Source organism: Cygnus atratus, chromosome 4 (genome assembly GCF_013377495.2).
Source record: "Cygnus atratus isolate AKBS03 ecotype Queensland, Australia chromosome 4, CAtr_DNAZoo_HiC_assembly, whole genome shotgun sequence".
NCBI lineage: Eukaryota > Metazoa > Chordata > Aves > Anseriformes > Anatidae > Cygnus > Cygnus atratus.
Window position 1 is genome coordinate 61,842,964 of NC_066365.1, and position 19,226 is coordinate 61,862,189.

The 19,226-nt window shown below is 42.8% G+C and overlaps 1 protein-coding gene across 4 annotated transcripts in view; it reads left to right on the forward strand.

The window, feature by feature from the left end:
* Positions 1-6,423: 6,423 nt before the first annotated feature.
* The window catches only part of PROM1 (prominin 1), a 55,589-nt gene continuing 42,786 nt past the window's right edge, over positions 6,424-19,226 (forward strand). For all 4 annotated transcript variants that reach the window (XM_035568988.1, XM_035568989.1, XM_035568987.1 and 1 more), the window contains exon 1: positions 6,424-6,646. In XM_035568988.1, coding sequence (XP_035424881.1) covers positions 6,424-6,646 — 223 coding nt within the window. The remainder of the gene's footprint in view (positions 6,647-19,226) is intronic.

A 19,226-nucleotide genomic window follows, 5' to 3' on the forward strand; every position in this document is an offset into this window, starting at 1 on the left:
GGACTCGGTGATATTGGAGGTCTCTTCCAACCTAGATGATTCTGTGATTCTGTGATCTGATATTGCAATGGGGAGGACAGTACTGAAACGTCCAAGCTGCAAATAAAATCAGAGGACAAATGAGGAAAGTGTGTGTTACTGTAGGAAAAGAGCTTCTTGTCTTACCAATAAATCACTGGGCTGAGAAACAAAGTCACTTAGGAACATGGACACAGGGTCCCAAAAGAAACGATAACCTTGTCAAGAAATAAGGGCATCCCCAGGACGGGTAAACCGAGACGCCCTTACAACAGCTAATGAGGGAAGTAATCTTAAGGGATGGAAGAGCAAAACAGCCTGAACTCCAAAAAAAGGAAAAAAGGGGGGATCCTAAGAGAAATCGATGCAGAGCCCGGGCAGCAGCAACAGGTCTGGGGGCCGGCCTGACCCCCCGGGGGCCCTCGGCGGCGGCATGGCGAAGCCCCCTCGCCTCACCCCGGCTCTCCCCTCGGGGCCAAGCCCCTCACGCTCCTCCTCTTCCTCCCCTCTCCTCCCGCAGCCCGCCGGGGTGGTCCCGCAGCCCCGGCCCGGGGCACAGCCCGCCCCCATGATCCATGGGCGGCACCGCCACCACCGCCACCGCCACAGCCACCACCTCAGGAAGGCGGAGCCGCGCCGTGCCCCGTTCGCCTCCATCTCCCCGTCCCCGCTCCGCCCGGTGAGTGCCCGGCGAGCGTGAGGAGGGGTCCCCGGGCAGCGCTGCCCCCCCGGGGCAGGTGGGGCGAGGCGGGGTCCCCCGGTGCGGGCGGTGTGCGGGTCGCTGCCCTTCTCTGCTAGGGGACGGAGTGCGGCGGGGAGGGAGAGCCCCCTGCCCCGGGGGGCGGTGGGGAAGCCGGCTGCGGGGCAGCGGGGGGACCCTGGGGGGTCTGCGCTGAGGGGAGCCGGGGTGGGGGGGGCTGCGGGTGGCTTCGTGGCGGGGAGGCTCGGCGGTGAAATGGTGGCTGCGAGCGGGCGGAGGGGCTCGCCCGTCCCCGCCGCTGGCTCTGGGGGTCGGCTTGGGGAGGGGGGGAGCGCTGCGGTGAGGGCCTGGGCCTGCCGGGCGGGGAGCGGGGCAGCCCTTCGGGTTACAGGGGCTGCGCCCCCGCCGTACCCCGCACGGGGAAGCGGCCGGGGGAGCCGCCAGGGCGGGCGGTGCGCCGGCGGAGGGCGAGCGGAGGTGCCCGCGGTGCTGGGCGGCTGGCGGCTCCCAGGGCTGAGCAGCGTGGCGGGGAGGAGGTCACTGCGGTGCTAAGTGATGGGGAGGGCCGGGGGGAAACTTGGGCTCGGCTGGAAGTGGGCATAACCTGGGTCGGCTGTGCGAGTGCGGTGCTGCTAGGGCGCGCAGTGAGCCCTCGGGGGTGCTGGGGCGCGCAGTGAGCCCTCGGTGGTCCTTAGGGCACAGACTGAGCCCTCGGTGGTCCTTAGGGCACGTAGTGAGCCCTCGGTGGTCCTTAGGGCATGTAGTGAGCCCTCGGTGGTCCTTAGGGCACAGACTGAGCCCTCGGTGGTCCTTAGGGCATGTAGTGAGCCCTCGGTGGTCCTTAGGGCACAGACTGAGCCCTCGGTGGTCCTGGGGCGCGCAGTGAGTGGTCCTTAGGGCACATAGTGAGCCCTCATTCACTTCACTTCTGCTGAAGAGCTGCCTCTCTGTGGGATGGCTTCGTGGTGTTTCAACATCTCCTACAAGATGCCGGGAAGCGCTCTCACAAGGGAACACTTTACAAATACTAGTGTAAATGCACCACTGGAAATCACGTTGTGTGTTTTTGATGTTGTTCGGTCCATGAAAACACACACGTGTAGGCGGTTGGCTAAAAATCAGAGCTGCAGATCTGGGGAAGATAACTCGCTGGGAATTTATTTTTACTTGCCTCTTTCTGTTGTCTGTAAACTGCTCTGGCTTGTAAAAGTGGCAGGGTGTGGGGTTTCGTTTTTAATTAATTAATTTTGATGTGTATTTATTCCAGATTATGAACTAGCTAGCTGCTCGAAGCCTACCTGGGTTCTGAATGTCCTTTTTTTCTGACTTGAATGCTTTTTTGTTTTGAGCATCCAGCAATCATGTCGGATGCCTCCTGAGGTGTAGATTTTGTTTGGTTTTTGTTGGTGCTGCCAGACTCTGTTCTGCAGCCTCTGGTGTTTACTAGGCTTATTTGCTTCCTACTCCTCCTATGGCAACAGGTTGTAATCCTTGGAAGGCTTTGGGGAGGTTTTGTAGCAGAAAACCGTACCGTTTTAACTTGACAGCAGCCAGCTTGGCTTGCTGTGTTATGCCTTGTTTGTGTGTTGTTGGTTTTTTTTTTAATACACACCTTGGAGTCAAAGGCCAGCTGTAGCTACCGGCTTTGTGACTGCCTTATTTCAGGTCTTTTGGTGGCTGCTTTCACAGGAACTCTGAAGGGGATTATGGACATGGATTTCCAAATGACTAATGAAACGTAAGAAATACAGCCAGCTCCTTGGGGTGGGCTTCCTGCGGACAGCTCCTGCTTCCACTGGCCCACCCCGGGTCAGTGCCAGGAGGCTCCCACGTTGAGTTTCAGCAATCTAGCCCCTGCTTGATTGAATTTCACTTCACAGGGTTAATCATAGTTCGCATCACTGCACTGCAGCGTCGTATGTGCATGGATTGCAATGTTAAATAGGAGGAGGCCGGTGCCGTTGGAACAAAGAGCTGGACATCATGCTGCTTCTGAGTTCTGTTCCTTAGAGTTGATGGATCGCCGAGGCAGTTATTGAACTTCTGCATCTCTTGGTTTGTCTCCTCTTCCCATCTTAAACTTGCACTGGCATTGCAGAAGCTTTATTGGTTTTGCAAAATACTGCTATTTTTTTTTAATACCAAGCAAGATATATTGGGATATGATAATATTGCAGCATACTTGGCAAAAGAGTGATGGTGTCTTCCACAGGTAGTGCTTTAAAAAAGCAGGAATTAAGTTTAGTGACTTGTGCATGGAGAATGCTTAAGTGACAGCTGCAGAATAAAAAGCAACAGCTCCAGTCTTCTAAAGATGGATGCTAGCAAACCACACAGAAAATAAATGAAAGTTTTCATTGCTATATATCATAAGTAGTTAACAGGTATATACGTGTATATATACTGTAATCAAAACTAATGAAATGAACATGAAATGAACGCCTTGTTCATTTCACGCACCTTGACAGTTAGTTAATGGAAACACTTCAAAGGTTCACACAGCTTCTTGTCACTCACTGTTTACTTGAACCTGGGGAGTTGGGCAGGTGTTACTACAGCTCACCGACTGCAGGGATGTCTCACTGTTTTGGAGGAAATGAGATGGCCACATGCTGCAACAAAGATTACCATAAGCTGCTATCCACTTCTCTTCCTACATTTCTCATTTGTGTGTATGTCATGCTTGCAGTTCTCACAAATGCAAACTTCATGGACTGATTATCATTTTCTACACTGTTTATCTAGCATATTTAACTACTAAGATGCTCCCAGCTAAGGTATGTGTTTGTTTTAGATCTGAAGATGAGGATACCTGCTGGGAGGTTTTTATACCTGACTTATTTTTAGGTAGGTTGAATACCTGAATGCTCACAGGTATTCAGAGTTATAGGTTTAATAGTGTTTCTGCAAGTTTCTGGTCATTATTAATGTAACCTTTACGTAGTTTAGAGAAGACTTGGTGTCAGCCTAGAGGAATTGTCCAATAAGACTGTCTATACCAAGTGTATTGTGATTTATTTGCCAATAAAGGGAGAGAGCCTGGTAAGCATTCTGCAGATTCTTTCTTGCAAGGCACCCCCCTGATTTTTGAAAAGTCTTGAACTTTATAAAGGCTTATCTGAAAATTATATAGAATTGGAGATTTCTGTGGTGTCTTTGTGATAGGAAGGCGCTTGTCTGTCTCTGTTCAGCAGGATATTGTTTGTCTCTGCAGTACAGGTAGTGTCCTTGCAATTTCAGTGGTGTCCTTGTCTTAAAACTGCCAGGATTCTGTATCAGCTAATGTATGACTTTACACTTCTGCCAGGCATGGTGATGGTTTTCCTGAATGGGAAGGACATTTTGATAGTGCTTTGTTTGACAATTATTCGTACAATTAGGTCCAGTTTAAATTGTTATTAAAAATATAATAATTGGATTTTAAGGTAAAGGAAGTTGTATGGACTTTTTCTTCTTCCACTGTCTCTCTGGTATAACAGAACACACTACAGAAAATGTGCTGTCTTCTAGCTTTGCCTTAAGATGCCAGTTATGGAAGTCATCTTCCCTTCTAATTTTATCTTTCATATACACACCTAACATGTCCATGCGGTGTCGTCTGTACAGTTTTGTATCATCTTCCTTAACTTTTGGGATCAAGACTCAGTTACTTTGTGTGAGCTTCAGGCTTACTGGGGTGTCGGAGTGGTTCTTCAGAAATCTCCAGAATGCTCAACTCGGCTCAGAAAGTGTCCAAACTTCTTAAGCAAAACAAGCTGAGCTTTATCTTATCAAACTTGTACAATCGTCAGTGATCTGTCATTAAGAGAAAAACCTTTTGCACTCAGTTCTGGTCGTTTCTGCTGAAAAAGTCTAATAACAAGAAAAGATTAAAGGAAGAAAACTAATATGTTGGAGCTGGTTATTTCTTTCATTATTATTTAACTAAACATTCTCTTTCTGATAAGAAATCCTCATGGTTTAATGACTTCTAAGTTTTTACATTTCTGCGTTGAGCTTCATATACATATGGTTGCTAACATTGGCTTTTTGAATAAGGTTTGGTAACGCTGATATTCGTAGGATTATTATTGTTTTCCTTGGTTTTCACTAGCCATAAAGGGGAAAAATAGCTGCGAGTTTTTGTTTTCAGCTAGACTGGGCTTCAGGGAAACCAAACTGTCTCGCGTTCTTCGATCTGGCCTTGCATTCCTGAGGTCCGTATCTTTGTTGATGCTGCTCTATCTTGTGCATGCAGGACGGAGTAGAGAACGAACCCTCCACGTTGTTCGTTCTAGCAAGTTGTTATGGTTTTTGGAAAGGTAGCTTGTGTTGGTACAGAGACTGTAAGGCATGGGAGAGACTAAGTCTCACCTTGCTACCAACTTGTGGAAGTGTTTCTGTCTTCGAACTCTCCTTGACCTGGAAGCACCTCGCAAGTGAAGATGTTGGCGTGAGTTTCGGCTGGCTGAGGCCAGAGATGTTCGCGTTGCTTTGCCATCATTTTTGCAAGTGAGTGATCTGAACAACATTTCCATCGGGCAGTGCTGCTGGAAATGGCAGCAGAGGCATGCCGAGCAGAGGCAGCTTGTGCTGGGTGCTCCCAGGTTTGAAGTGGGTGTCTTGTCAGGGGCAGGGTGTCCCCACTAGTGGCATTCTGGTCCAGATGTTTTGTTGGAAACCTGAGGGGGTTGTGTTTACTTTTCTTAAGAGGCACTTGATGAAACTGCTGTGGTTTTGTCGATTCACAACATTCTTAAAGATGCGTAAGCAGCCAAAGTCACCTTAGTGCCACTTAGCGTTAGCAAGCTATTAATAAAAACTGTTGACTGCTCAAGCTTTTAAGGAGAACCTTGTGATGGTTTGAGTTAAGAGAAAGTAATTGCTGACAGTCACTGTTATCTTCTGAGACGGTGGTGGATTTTATTGTATTTTTTTTAATATTTTTTTTTACCTGTTTTCAGTGATTAAAAGTTATGGTTAAATGAATGGAGGCTTAAATTGAGATACAGTCTCTGGCTTTAGTTGTGAAACAGGTGTCACAGAGATGCCCTCTTCTAGGTCCTGCATGGGGAGGAAAATGGGAGTCCTACAGACTGGAAAGTTACAGATTAAAGAAACTACGGGATATGGCCAATAATTGCCATCAACTGGAGTAACAGCAGGTGGTGGTTAGTCACACGCTGCAGTTACTGTTGCACGGCATACTGTGTTTAGTCAGAGCTACAATTCATATGTTTGTACCTTTAATTGTGTCTGTTTCCCTTGGAGCTGTCCCAATGCTCTGCTTTGTTTTTGAAAACTCAGTGACCTGGAACTCTGCATAATTGTACTTATCCCTCATTCAAGTACAGTGTATGCAGTAGACCACTTGATTCACAACCTTCAGTCCTTTCTTTTTTTTCTCTTCTGCCCTACCAAGCTTGGTTTTACAACTGATGATACGTTCAACTTGTGCAGAAGATTGCAGGTATCTTGCACTTTCCTATTTGCATGCCCACACCTTAACAAGCTGTTTTTTGTCTTTTTTCCAGAGGTGGTGCGCTGAGTCATTTCCGTGAGAGGCTTCTATACCGCTCCAGAACAAGAAGACATCCAAGAATAAAAGGTGTGAGGACACCAGCATTTTACTGCCTAGAAAGCTAACCCCCGAGGGAACGTACTGAAGATTTCTAGGTTTGGTGGGACACATATCTCTACCTCAAATTTTATGAATACTGCTAGCCATGGCTGTGGAACTCTGTCTGCTGCTGCTGCTGCTGTTTTGTGGAAGTACTGTTTCAGAGGTTCAGCCTATATACAAACCGCCTCCCGGGACTTTGGATTTTGGATTTGTACCTGCCAAGACGTATGATACAGGTGCATACCACGAACCCGGGCCAATAGGAATTTTGTTTAAAATAGTCCATGCTTTCCTGTATTTAGTACAGCCCAATCCTTTTCCTCAAGGTAAGTCGATAAACATTTTTGTTAATTTTATGTTCAGATCTGTTATTGGTACCAAGACCATAATTTGGAAGTACGTGATAGCAAGGGCTTGATTAGTAGCATATGATGTGACCTGGGAAAGTGTACAGTTCCTTATAAAATAACACTTTTTTCTGCTATGCATAGTTGGCGGCTATTAATGAAAATGAAATGTTAATGAAATTTCACAGTACTTTTCTCTCATATCTCAAAGCTGTCATTGATGCATTTGAGGCTACTTTTCTTAACTGAATTTTTTTACTTATTTATGCTCAGAAGCATGGGGTGGGAGTACAGCATAACTTGTTTTCTGTTTAATATGAAATTCTTAAAAGGCAGGTCTCTGGGATTTGCATATTATGGCAAACTTTTTTTTTTTAGTACAGTATTAAGGGATGTAGCCTAGGAAGGATCATAGAAAGTTAGCAACTTGAAATAAACTTCATTTGTTTCCATATTTGCATCAACAGTCAACTTTCATATACGGGCAGTTCCTTTACACAGGCATCCAATTTCTTGTTCCTTTGTGAGCCGAAGTGAAGACTGGAACTGCATTTATGTTCCCAGCCCCCGTTCCTTTCTTACTAAATTGTCCCTTCTAAAGGGAAAGTTGAGATATCAGAAGAGTGTGTGCTTATCGAGGTCGCATTGCGTGAAATGTGCTTTTGGGATCTGTGTGTTTGTGGATTTAATAGTCGCAGTAATGTAAATTTTCAGCATGCTTTTTGTTTCATTCAGCTTTTAAAAGCAAATGCTAATGTGTTTGTATAATAGTGGCATTTAAAATCATAATGAGGTGAAATTTTAATAACCTAAGAAGGGCTTTGGCTTGTTATTGATTCCTTTTGGTGTTTTAGCTGTAACTGTGTATAAAAGAAGCTTAAATTACTTTGTTGTGTATACAATTGTGGTAAGATTTAAAATTACTGAAGGATTTAAAAGCAACTTCTTTGGTTACAGACCTGTATGATACCTGTCAACTTTTATTTGCTTGTATTTTTGCCATTTCTTCGATAGCTATAGAAGAAGTCAAATGAACTCGAATGAACTGATTGTGTTTAGACAAATGCCTGGAGTCCCAGACGTTAACCTGGAGAGCAAAAGCTTGGTGTCTGCTCCCTGCAAAACCTGCCTTCTGGGCAGGGCTTACACGAGGTGTAGTGAGGCACTTGCATGGAGCTGATGGAGCGTCACCTTTTGGAGGAACTGTTTCCAGATGCCTCTGCTTTTGTTTGCCTCTTTCCTTCCATTAAACATACAGATGAACTGTTTGCCTCCCCGTGAGACCCCATACGCTAGGGGTGTTTGCATTCAGCTCTCAGAAAAAGGCCTCTGTTGGGTCTGAAGGCCTGCCTGAATATTTTGCTGTCTTTTGATTATGGAAGCCTGAAGTCAGTGAGATATTTACCGTGTCTTTATAGTAATGGGAATTTGATCTATAGCCTTGTATGTCAAATTTAACATTATGTGGCCTAAATATATAAATAATTGAGTATTTGGTTTGCTATCAATATTACAGTCACATGGGACTGCTTGTGGTAAGTTCTGCATCACTTAAGTAGGTGTTTGTGAAATCCAGCATTTAAGAGAAGGGAGACATCCAAAAGTAAATCACTTCTGCTTACCTTGTAAGTTTTGAGCATCTCACACATCTCACTCCTGCTAGCATCCTAGCAGACTCTTTTAACCAAAGCAGTTATTTTTAGAAGTTTGGCTTTCAGTGTTTTCGTTAGGTGAAGTCCTTTTCCCATGCCCCTGCACACCTCGCTGCAAAATGCAGATTTGGCGGATCATGTCAGTTTGAGTCATACCATTTAATTGGTTAATCCCTTTAATCTCTTTTGCCATATGCTGTTCTATTTTCACATTCAGTGTATTAATGGTATAGTTACATATTTGAAACGCTGGATTTTTTAAACTGCCAACTTGAAATAGAGTTAATTCTGATTCAGAGATGAAAATAAACATAATCACAAGTGTGCACAGAAAGCCTTTTCAGTGTTTCTAATTCCAAATGTTGTCATCCCACTTGGTCTGGTGCTTCAGAAGAGTTAGTTCCAGGTTGATGCCCCAGAATATCAAATCTAACTGTAAGATAGAGGAGGAACGTTATTCATAGGCAGGACTCTGCATCACTCACTTCAAATTTTGATCTTAGTAGTCTTATATATTTTTCCCTAGTACTTGGAAGTACTTAGTGTTTGGTTTTCCAATCTACTGTTAGTACACTTAGCTAGGAGGAAAAAGAAAAAAGTGACAGGTTTATCTAACCGCATGTAGATATTCCTGCCTTTGCAAGTCATTTTTCTGCTTGCAGTAGCACTCTGATGTTACAGTATAACATCTACACTCCTTCAGTACCAAGCAAGCCTTTAGGAAAAAAGCTAGCATGAGCTTTATAGCTTATGATTAAAGCAAAATATGAAGTACATGAGAGTCTTTGGGAAAAATTGTTCTGAAGTTGTTCATTTGCCTGCTGTTAAGTCTTAAAATTTATTTAAATGTTCTTATTAGTTACTTTAAATAGAGCAATCACTTTCAAGTTTTAAAACAAAATAGTTGAGCTTTTTTGTAAGGCTTTTTTTTATTTAATTAGATCTGAGTAATTATTTGATAAACAGCTTCTAATTAAGTATGTTGCTCATGCCATGAGGTTTGCAGACATACAGCTTAATCTAAGTTCAGATTTAATGGGTAAGTTATTAATAGGATTAAATGTAGTGCCTGAGTAAAGCACACTAACAGAACCTGGGCGAGGAACTGGAGCTCTTCTGGTTTGTTTCAGTTGCTGGATCTTTAAGAACAGTGCTGTGCTCCTTGGGTATGGCAGGAAACTAGTTTAAAAAATGAACAAGGATATCTGATTGCAGTGCTTCAGTGCCTGTGAATGGATTCTGCTTTCAACTCCATCAGTCAAATACTTTGGCTCTCGCTGGATGATGTACTGGTGTAAATGGGAGTCACTTACTCTGGAGTGTAAGCTGTTCAGAAGGGAAGCAGCCTCCACTATGAGTTGATGATACACTGGAGTGGAAGGACTGTTTGCTAACTGGGTTGCTATGTGGTGCTCATACAGTAGGTCTCTTCAGTCTTGCTGTGTCCTGGTTTCTCTGTTTCTGTTGTTGAGGACAGTGCAGGGTACAGCATCGTTATTCTTTACTGTTAACAACATTGCGTAGAGTAAATAGATAATAGGGAAATTGCAGGTTGCTTGCATCACTCAGCCAGGAGGACATCTACCCAAACAAGTCTTTGTCCTACTTAGAATCTGTTGCAAAGCGAAGCATTAAGTTATTAATAGAGGTAAGTTGACTGATAGTTGTGACGTGGTGCGTGTCACCTGTTGGGCTGGAGACCTTCAGGTGGGAACTTAGCGTGGAAAGGGCATGGTCAGTATGATCCTCTGGCTGCTCTGAATATCTTAGCGTGGCTTTGTCTTTGTTCCCATGGAAACTGGTTGTTAGTTGCGGTAAGACGATTTTAATCTGAGATTCCACTTGCCAGCAGGATGTGCACAACAAATCTTCACTTTCACAGCTTCTGTCTTGTAACTAAAGCGTGAAGAGTTCACAAAAGAAACAAGCTGGGAATAAAGTTCCTTCTCTTTTTAGATGGAATAAGGCAAAAACTTAAAGGCATGTTTACCCCGTTGTATTGTATCTGAGTGTATTGCTGGACTGTTGTGCCACTTGCTTTAAATTACAACTGCTTTGTTCCAGCTTCTGCTTTTTAGTCTGGATTGCGTTGTTCCTGCTGAAGCTGGAGGAAAGCTTTCATGTAAACTTGAGTGCGTATGCTTCCCAGGCAAAGCATAGCATTAAGTGTACTGTTTATCTGTGAGGAAGAAGAACAGCAAGCTGTTTTTAGACCTGGACTGCATCCCTCAATTCTTTCTGTTTGCAGACTCTCACCTGTTGAGCAGTTTGAGGATATGACTGAAGAGCAGAAGTGGTCTGTTTTAGTGCAAGTCCTGGCTCTGACCCCCATTGTCCTTCCTTTTTCCTCGCCTGGTCGGTCTTTCAAAGCAGCTGCAAATCAAGTTCAGCAAGTTAGTCTTGTGTTCCTTATCTCTGAAATTGGTATCCCACATGAGTGTATTCAGCAATTGTAACATATTTGACATTAAAAAAAAAAGCCACACAATTTTATGTGAAAATAAACAGTGTGTCTAGCTAGTATAGCTGTAATAGAAAAAACATAAGTAAAACCCTCTTGGAGGTAGGTTGGATGAACACTGAGGATATTGTGGGGTTTTTAATACATCAGATGTGTTAGAATTGAGGTTCTAAAGCAAAACGTCAAAAGACTTCATCACCTCCTCAATTAAAAAGTCAGAATTTTATTTTTTTGTATAAAATCAGCTTTTTTTGAAAAAAAGTTTACTTCTTGCGTGTCCATTTCTACTTGTCTTTTGCTTCCTATTACTAATAAATCTTCCACAGTTTCTGTATTAAAAAAAGCATCCGTGCAAAGGTGACAGGATAAGATCTGTGGTTTTCTGATTTGGTATCTGAACAGAACAGGTTCAGGAAGCCTTTCCTTTTTTGGCAATTTCAATCTAATAGTAGACTAAATACGACACTTGACACTAACACCCTTGCCTCATCTGCACAAGCATCTCAGCAATGCCTGCATGAGATGCACGTGTGTCTGGGTGCTGCAGCACTGGAGCTAAATGCAGCTGTGCATGGCTAGTGATGTCCTTTTGGTTTGAGATCCGAGACTCCTGGAGATGCTGGCCGTGTCCAAGAACTGCATTCTGGCTCTGGCTTATGTGCAGGTGCTGCAGCTCATCAACATAGGACAGTGCTCAGGTTTCCAAAACTATTACGACCTTTTGTAAAAATTTAAAACATCCTTTTCCAGTTGTGCAAAGTTGTTCTTAGTATTATTTCAGACGCAGAACCATGCTGGTGTGATACACTGCTTTTTGGAGCTACTGTTTGACAGCTACCCCCTGTGCACCTGGGTTGGTTTTCTTAAAACTTGCCTCCTGGAGCTGGACAATTGCACAGATGCAATTGGTGGTGCAGGAAGCTGGAGGGCAGAAGAGCAAGACCTGCCTTAGAGTAAGGTAGCTGTTAAATTGGCTAAGCTGTGTTGTGAAACGACAGCTTCAGTGAGATGTAGTCGCTGCCTTCACCACGTCCAGGTACTGTTCTTTTTAGTGCTGTGGCTAGAAGTGTGGCACAAATTTAAGGTAGTAGCCAAAGTGTGTTTATCAAAAATGCAGGTTTCGGTGGTAGGGGTTGTATGTAGCAAGTAGCAGTGGTAGTGATTTGGGTAGAACTGGAATAACGGGGGATTTACAGAGCTCCTTTATTTAGTCTTGTGGGGTATATATTGAAAGAAACGCCTTCTGTCTAAGGTTAGAAATACTGTGGAATACTGAACAGCCGGAAGATACAAGATAAATTAGCATCTTCTTTTCTCTGCCCACTCACATACGCTTAAGGAAAGAGCGTTTAAAAGATCATTGCTCGTTTCATGCTGGGAAGTTAAGAGATGCTCCACTTGATGATATACATATGTAAACAAGGAATAATACTGAAATACTTTATGACGAGGACTTAAAGTATGCTTTTTATATTAGGCATCAGAAGCATAGTTCTTTTTTTCCACAAACTATTCCAAACTGAAGACTATTTAACAGATTGCTTGTCAGATTTTTTGTGGATGGGGAGGAGACAGAGGTTCTGGGGAGGGGAGGCTTAAACAGATCACCTGCTGGACGCCACCATAGAAAAATACGGTTGCAGACACTAACAGTTCTCTTTTAGAGACAGGTATTAGGTAGACAATATGCAAGTCAGTTTTAACCACTGTAGCACATCTGATTAATGCAAGATTTTCAGATTTACGTACACCTGGAATCCTCTCTCCACAGTATCCTGAGTGCTTGCCCTGATCTGGTTTAATGCGAGATGCCAGCTGTGCCTGGGACAAATCCATGCTTCTACAGTAATCGAAAAATGACGATTCAGCTTCACAGTTTAGAATCACGGAATGGTTTGGGTTGGAAGGGATGTTAAAGATCATCTAATCCCAACCCCCCTGCCATGGGTAGGGACACCTCCCACTAGACCAGATTGTTCAAAGCCCCATCCAGCCTGGCCTTATAACTTCAATAATATTAAGACAGAAGTGAGAAATTAATGAAAATGAACCTTGAGCAGAGCTTGAGGGAGTTGGGTTACTTTCCATGGGGAGGCTGCTCAGAAGGGGCTGATGAGCAGTGATCCCTGCATCAGTGCAAGGGCTGAGGTCTGAGTGCAGCCAGATCCAGGGGCTGGGGCTACAAGGAAGGGAGGAGTGGGAGGTACAGGACGGTATCATCATAGGAGCTCACTTTGCCATTTGCTTATCATTCTAGGTAAAAATAAAGTGTTGTGTTTTCTTATTTGTTCATTTGTTTTTGAAAAAAGGTACCATCTCCTAAAAATGCATGTATTTAGATGGGTAGTACTACTGTGTGCAGTGTGTATGAGTGGGTAACGTTAGTTCTGTTGAATGTAGTGTGGTGTCTATGCACCAGCAATTACATTAAAACACTGAATTAAACTCTTTAAGTTCTCTGTGTGTTCATTTTTCTTTGCGTCTCTAAAAGATTGGCCAACCATGTCATATTTCATGGCAAAGAGGTAAGCATGTTGGGCATCAGCCCAAGTTTTACCTTTCAGAGGCCAGTGTGCAGTCACAGTTGGAGAATGCACCGCCTGGAGAGAGGAGTAGTTTGTGTCCCTCCCTCTGGTTACAAAATTGTAGTCAGGAAATCTGAAACACTGAAGTATGAAAGCTTATTTGAGATTTCCAGAGCATACCTGCCAACATCTCATATGGTGAGAAGCGGGATGGAATAGGTTTTGGGTCAGCCGATTCTCTGGTGACATGTATCATCTGTGAACCTCTTGGAAAGTTTTCCTTGATTGCAGACATTGGGTGGGTTTTCATGCCACTCACCTGAGGCTCCGTGTTTTTCCTGGCCCTACAATGGCACCTATTCTGCTGCCCATCCTCCCCCTGTTTTATTTATAAAAGCTTTTCTATCAACCAAGTGTTGAACCTCAGAAGAGGTTCCTCAGCTTGTGGAATGGACAGGGACTGAGAGAGGGGATCATAGAATCGTAAGGGTTGGAAAAGACCACCAAGATCATCTGGTCCAACCACCCACCTACTGAACTTACTGGGATAATGTTTTCAAAACCCTGTGAGGAGTCTCAATTCCTTCATCATCTTTACAAAGCAATTTGAATTAATGGGAGATATTGTATGGATACTGCTTGTTTTTGGAAGAGCAGGCATTTGACTTTGTTTTCTTTTGTTATAGGCCTTCATAATTACACAACATAAGCCTAGCCCTCTCATTTTTTTTCTTGTCTGATAATTTGCTTAGGTTGTCTTTTCCGGGGCAACAAACTCTTCTTGGTGCGTAATGGCTTTTTCTTAAATGATGTCAGCCAAAGTAACGGGAGTTTGACATATTTCTGCAAGAAATCTTGTTTCTGCAGGCCTAATATTCAATGTTTAGTTACATTTAAAGTTATGAGAATTAGAAATTTTTCTTCGCCCTTGCTCTTGTTTTTTTTTTTTTTCTTCTCAAGTTGTGGTATGTAGATTTTTTGTATTTTAGCGAAACAAAACTTTTTTTTTCCTAAATGAATGTGCACTATTGAAAAGTTACTGGAGCAAAATAATGTATCACTATTAATTTAGTGATTTTGAACATTATTAAATCTTTCCATATTGAAAGTTTTTAAGTGTACTTTTCCTTTTCCACAAGTGAGTTATTTTCTAGTTAGAAGGGAAATCAGCTGCCACAGATGCCCACTGTTGTAGTTTCAACTGATTAATTTCAGTATATATGCCTTAGTGTAAGCTTATCAATCACAAAAAAAAAACCACCAACATCCAAATCCTGCTTTGCATTTTTTTTAAATATGCAGATATATTTCTTCTCATCTAAAAAGAGTTAATTTTAATTGCTTTGGATGTTTAACTCAACTGAAAGATGCCCAGGTACAAAAGATGAAAGCTGAAAGATGTACCTGTGCAAAGCTGAGATCTTTCTTCAAAGTAGCAACTTTTCCTTTTTCTTTGATTTTTTTGAGTGAAGGGGTGATCTCTATAGTATTTTGAACCATTGTGTGTGCCACAATTATCAAACATGTGGAAGATTCTGGCCCTTGCATAAATGGAAAAACAGAGAGAGGGAATGCTGAGAAATCACAGTAAAGCTGCAGAAAGCCACTTACTGAGGTAAGTAAAAGCTGGTACCAGCAGCGCTCCAATGTGTCACTCCCAATTATCTGCACTCATATTTCCAACAATTCAAGTTACGCAATACAGAGATAGGATTTTCTGTGCTTCCCTCAGTTTGTGGGAACTTCTGAGAGAAGTGAAGAGCAGGAAAACCGCAATTGTTCTATAATGAAGGTATTTACTATTTTGATAAAAATTACAAGTCCAGTATGTTACACAATTCTTGAACTATCAAGAAATTTCTCTGCAGTATGCTCAAACAGAAAAGCATATACAGTGTACCAAGTTAAATCTTTTCCTGTAATCTGTTGTAAATCCTTACCAGATGGTGGCCTGGAGAGAACTTTAGGTAGCTACTACGAACAAAATAAATGGCAAAAAATAGCTGCAGGGGCACAAACAATGCACTATAGAAGTTTCATTGTGTTCAGAAAATGAGACGATGCAGTTTCTGTGTGGATACTTCTTCAAAGCTTTATACTTGACTTTGTGTCTGCATGATATATGCAAATTTATTGCAAACTCCTAAGCAGAGATTTTTCTAAAGGCTTCTCTCTTTTTGTTCTTTTTCCAAAACTTCAGCAAGAACAGAACTTTCTTTGTAGCAAAGAACTGCTAAAAAGTCCCTGCAAAGGTTATTTTCAAAGGAGAAATTTTTCATTTTAGGTGTAGTATAACAGTTAATATTGTGGCTTTGGCTTTTTTTTTTTTAACTTTAAACTTATTTTCTGGCCAGGCTCTTTAACATTGTCTGCATATGTTCACGGAAAGCCAAAAAAAAAAAAAAAAAAAAAGGCGGGGGGGGGATGATAAATTCAGCCTGGGGCAGCTGTAAGGTGTGAGGACATTTTTGTGGAAGACAAAATCACTTGGTTGGTCTTCCTTAGTAATAACAACCTTGAGGAAGCTAAATTTATAGAACTTCTGTAGTTTCATCCATGCTTTGAGGAAATTAGGGAACGTTTTCTGTGAATGAATGAAATTCATAGACTGTCACTTATCTAATCCACTGCTGTGTAATTTCTTCCATATAACAATTGTTTTCTGTCAGTAGGGTGTAAAGAGAGTCCCAGATATTTCACATCCTGCTTATTGCAGGATGTGTGCTTGGCAGCTGTTGGCTGCCCTGCAGTTCCACATCTTCAGCAATTGCACTGCACCTGGTCCTACCTGCGCTCTGATTAAAACTCACCCAGCTTAGACCACTCCTACAGTTTTGATCCAGCTCACAGCTGTTCATCCATCTCTTCAGCCGTTTCATATTGTAGTCTGACCCCTCTCACATCACCCCTCACTGCATCCAGTATAAGCTAAGCCTCATTTCTAGGCATTCTGTTCTTTCAGCCACGATTAAAGCAGTACACACTCTTCAAGACTACTAAGATGTTAAATGCACTTACTACATATTTGCTTTTTGTCTCATTTTGTGTGTTGCTGGATTTTGATACAGATCCAGAGTAGTCCAGGATAAGCTGGGAATGTAGCATCTTTCTCTTGCTTTTGATCACCATGCAATTAAAGTCAGGGAATGAGAATGGGAGATAATCGTGTTGGTGAGAGGGAGCAGCATACTGAAGGCAGAAGAGGGTGAAAAGTCAAACTTGCATTGCAGATGAAATGAGAAATTAAAATAATTAGGCAATTTTGTATGTATTTTTGGTTAAAACCTCCATGCAACCAGGCACTGTAGAATATTGGGTTCTGGGGCATCATTTTGCATGTTGGTACAATGGCAAGGTTCCTTTTTTGTTTGCCTTTTTTCTTGTCCATTTTTTCCTTAGATTGGGATCAAGGGTTATGGCTCCAGTCTGTCCAATGGAGACATTGTGAAGAGGGGAGTGACACCTTCTTTTAATTTGGGGTTGGAAAAGAATGGTCTAGCCTATATGAGTGAATTCATGTATTACACATTTCCATCTGTGGACTGAAGTGGTTTTCTGTTGCATGGGAAGTGGAAAGATCTCAACTCAGCAACTTCCTGTCTCACCTACAGAGTGAGTTTTCTTGCCCTGCAGAAAGAGGAAAGGTGGCATGGGGTGAGGAATACAGCAGGACACTCTGTGCACCAATGTGCATGTTGGGTTCTCCTGCTGTCACCATTACTGAGCTCCCACCTAGCCCTGCAGTGGAGCCAAAGCCAAGTGATCACTGCAGGAGTCAAAGAATCACAGAATCTCCAGAGTTGGAGGGGATCCACAAGGATCATTGAGTCCAACTCCTGGCTCCGCAAGGGACCACCCAAAAAATCAGACCATGTGTCTGAGAGCATTGTCCAAACTTTTTTTGAGCTCCAGCAGTCTCAGTGCCATGACGACTGCCCTGGGGCGCCTGTCCCAGTGCTTGACCACCCTCTTGGTGAAGAGCCTTTCCCTAACACCCAGCCTGACCCTCCCCTGTCCCAGCTCCATGCCGTTCCCTTGGGTCCTGTTGCTGTCCCTAGAGAGCAGAGCTCAGCGCCTGCCCCTCCGCTCCCCTCGTGAGGGAGCTGCAGGCCGCCATGAGGCCTCCCCTCAGCCTGCTCTGCTCTGGGCTGAACAAACCAAGGGACCTCAGCCACTCCTCATACATCTTCCCCTCCAGACCCTTCACCATATTTGTAGCCCTCCTTTGGACATTCTTTAATAGTTTCATGTCCTGGTGACACCCGAAACTGCACACAATGCTCGAGGTGAGGCCGCACCAGCGCAGAGTAGAGCAGGGATTAGGAATGGTACGACTGAGCAGAGCCATTAGGTAGTTTGGCAGCGGTGCAGGGACGGCCCCTAGGTTACCTGCTGGAGGAGACCTCTTCAAAAGGAGTGGGCTCTGACCATGGCTCAGTTAATGGCAAGAGGTGTTCTGACTCTGGGGAAGCAACCAAAACTCCGCTCAGGTCAAAGCAAGTATGTTAAAATGTCAGTAAGCTTGCAGTAAAACTTGCTATAAAACACCCAAAAGATTTTTATCTCATATAACATTTCAGACGTTATCAAGCTTTTCTGGTTTTCTTGGACTTGCAAGGGTTGTTTTTTATTCTGTCATAATTAGAGAGGGAAAAAAAACAAGCTTGAAGCTATTTTAATTCATTAATTTCAGACTAATTATTGCTATTTTTTCATGACAGTTAATGGGATCAAACTGACCCATATTCAGAAACATGCTGAACTGTGAAGTGAGTCCATAGTCCATTGACTTTTATCTGTTAGAGATGAAGGGGAGTGGGATGAAATATTGTGATATGAGTTAGAATGAGGTGGCATGAAAGCAGTTATTAACTTTTATTATTATTTTATTTTATTATTTTTATTTTATTATAAGTTATTAACTTACCATGTATATTATCTATATAATTATATAATTGTATATAATTATATGTATATATAATAATAATAATGTATATTATCTATATAATTCTCCCCTGTTGTTCTGAAGATCTCCATTCAGTGTGAATTGAATGCTTCAGTCATGGTGCTTACTGGTTTGCTTGAAGTCTTTTTCAGAATAGAAGCCTGATATGTTACATTATGCTTAAAAGGATAAATTAATTTCTGGCATAATTTGATTAATGCAGGAGTGACTCTATAGCTGAACTGGCTCAATGGAATTGTTTGAGTGAAGATCAAGCACAGTGTTCCCAAAGGTTTTACTCCAGCTGTTTTTCTGTCACCTAGATTTGAAAAGCTTTCTTGGCAGAAGCATTTATAACTAATTTATGTTGGTACTGAATAGCCAGAGAGCTTATTTTTAAATATGTATTATTTTTGCTATCGTTTTCTGTCAAGTAGTTCTAAGAAGCAGACCTAGTGGTAACCTCATTTTCTTGTCTGAGAAGTACGGTATTGGGCCTATGTGCACGATCCTCATGCAATGCAGGAGGTGGTGATTATTTCTTCATCACAAATTGCATTGGTAACTGAACAGTTCATCTGGCTAGTTAGATTTAACCAGGGCAGATAGCATTTTGCATGTGTGATGAGAGCAGGAAGGAGACAGTGCAAAGCAGTAATGTAATTAGCCGTGTAAATGAGCCTCACAAGGTAAATCTCTTTAACTCCAGTGATGAAATGTGTTCTGCGCTAGAGCTTCAGATTACTGGTCCTGTGAAACAATGTGTGCAGCTGGTCAAGCCAAGATTTCGGAAGTAATCCAGTTAATTTGAAAATAGAGGACACTGCTCTTTCTCACACCTGCCTAGTGCTTTTATGTCTGAAACAGAAATCAGAGGCAAGGTGTCGGATCAGCTGTGAGGTACTCTGCTGATGATATAGAAGGGCGTCATGTGGAGTTACCTTAGTTCAGTTTTAAATAAAAACATATTTGAATG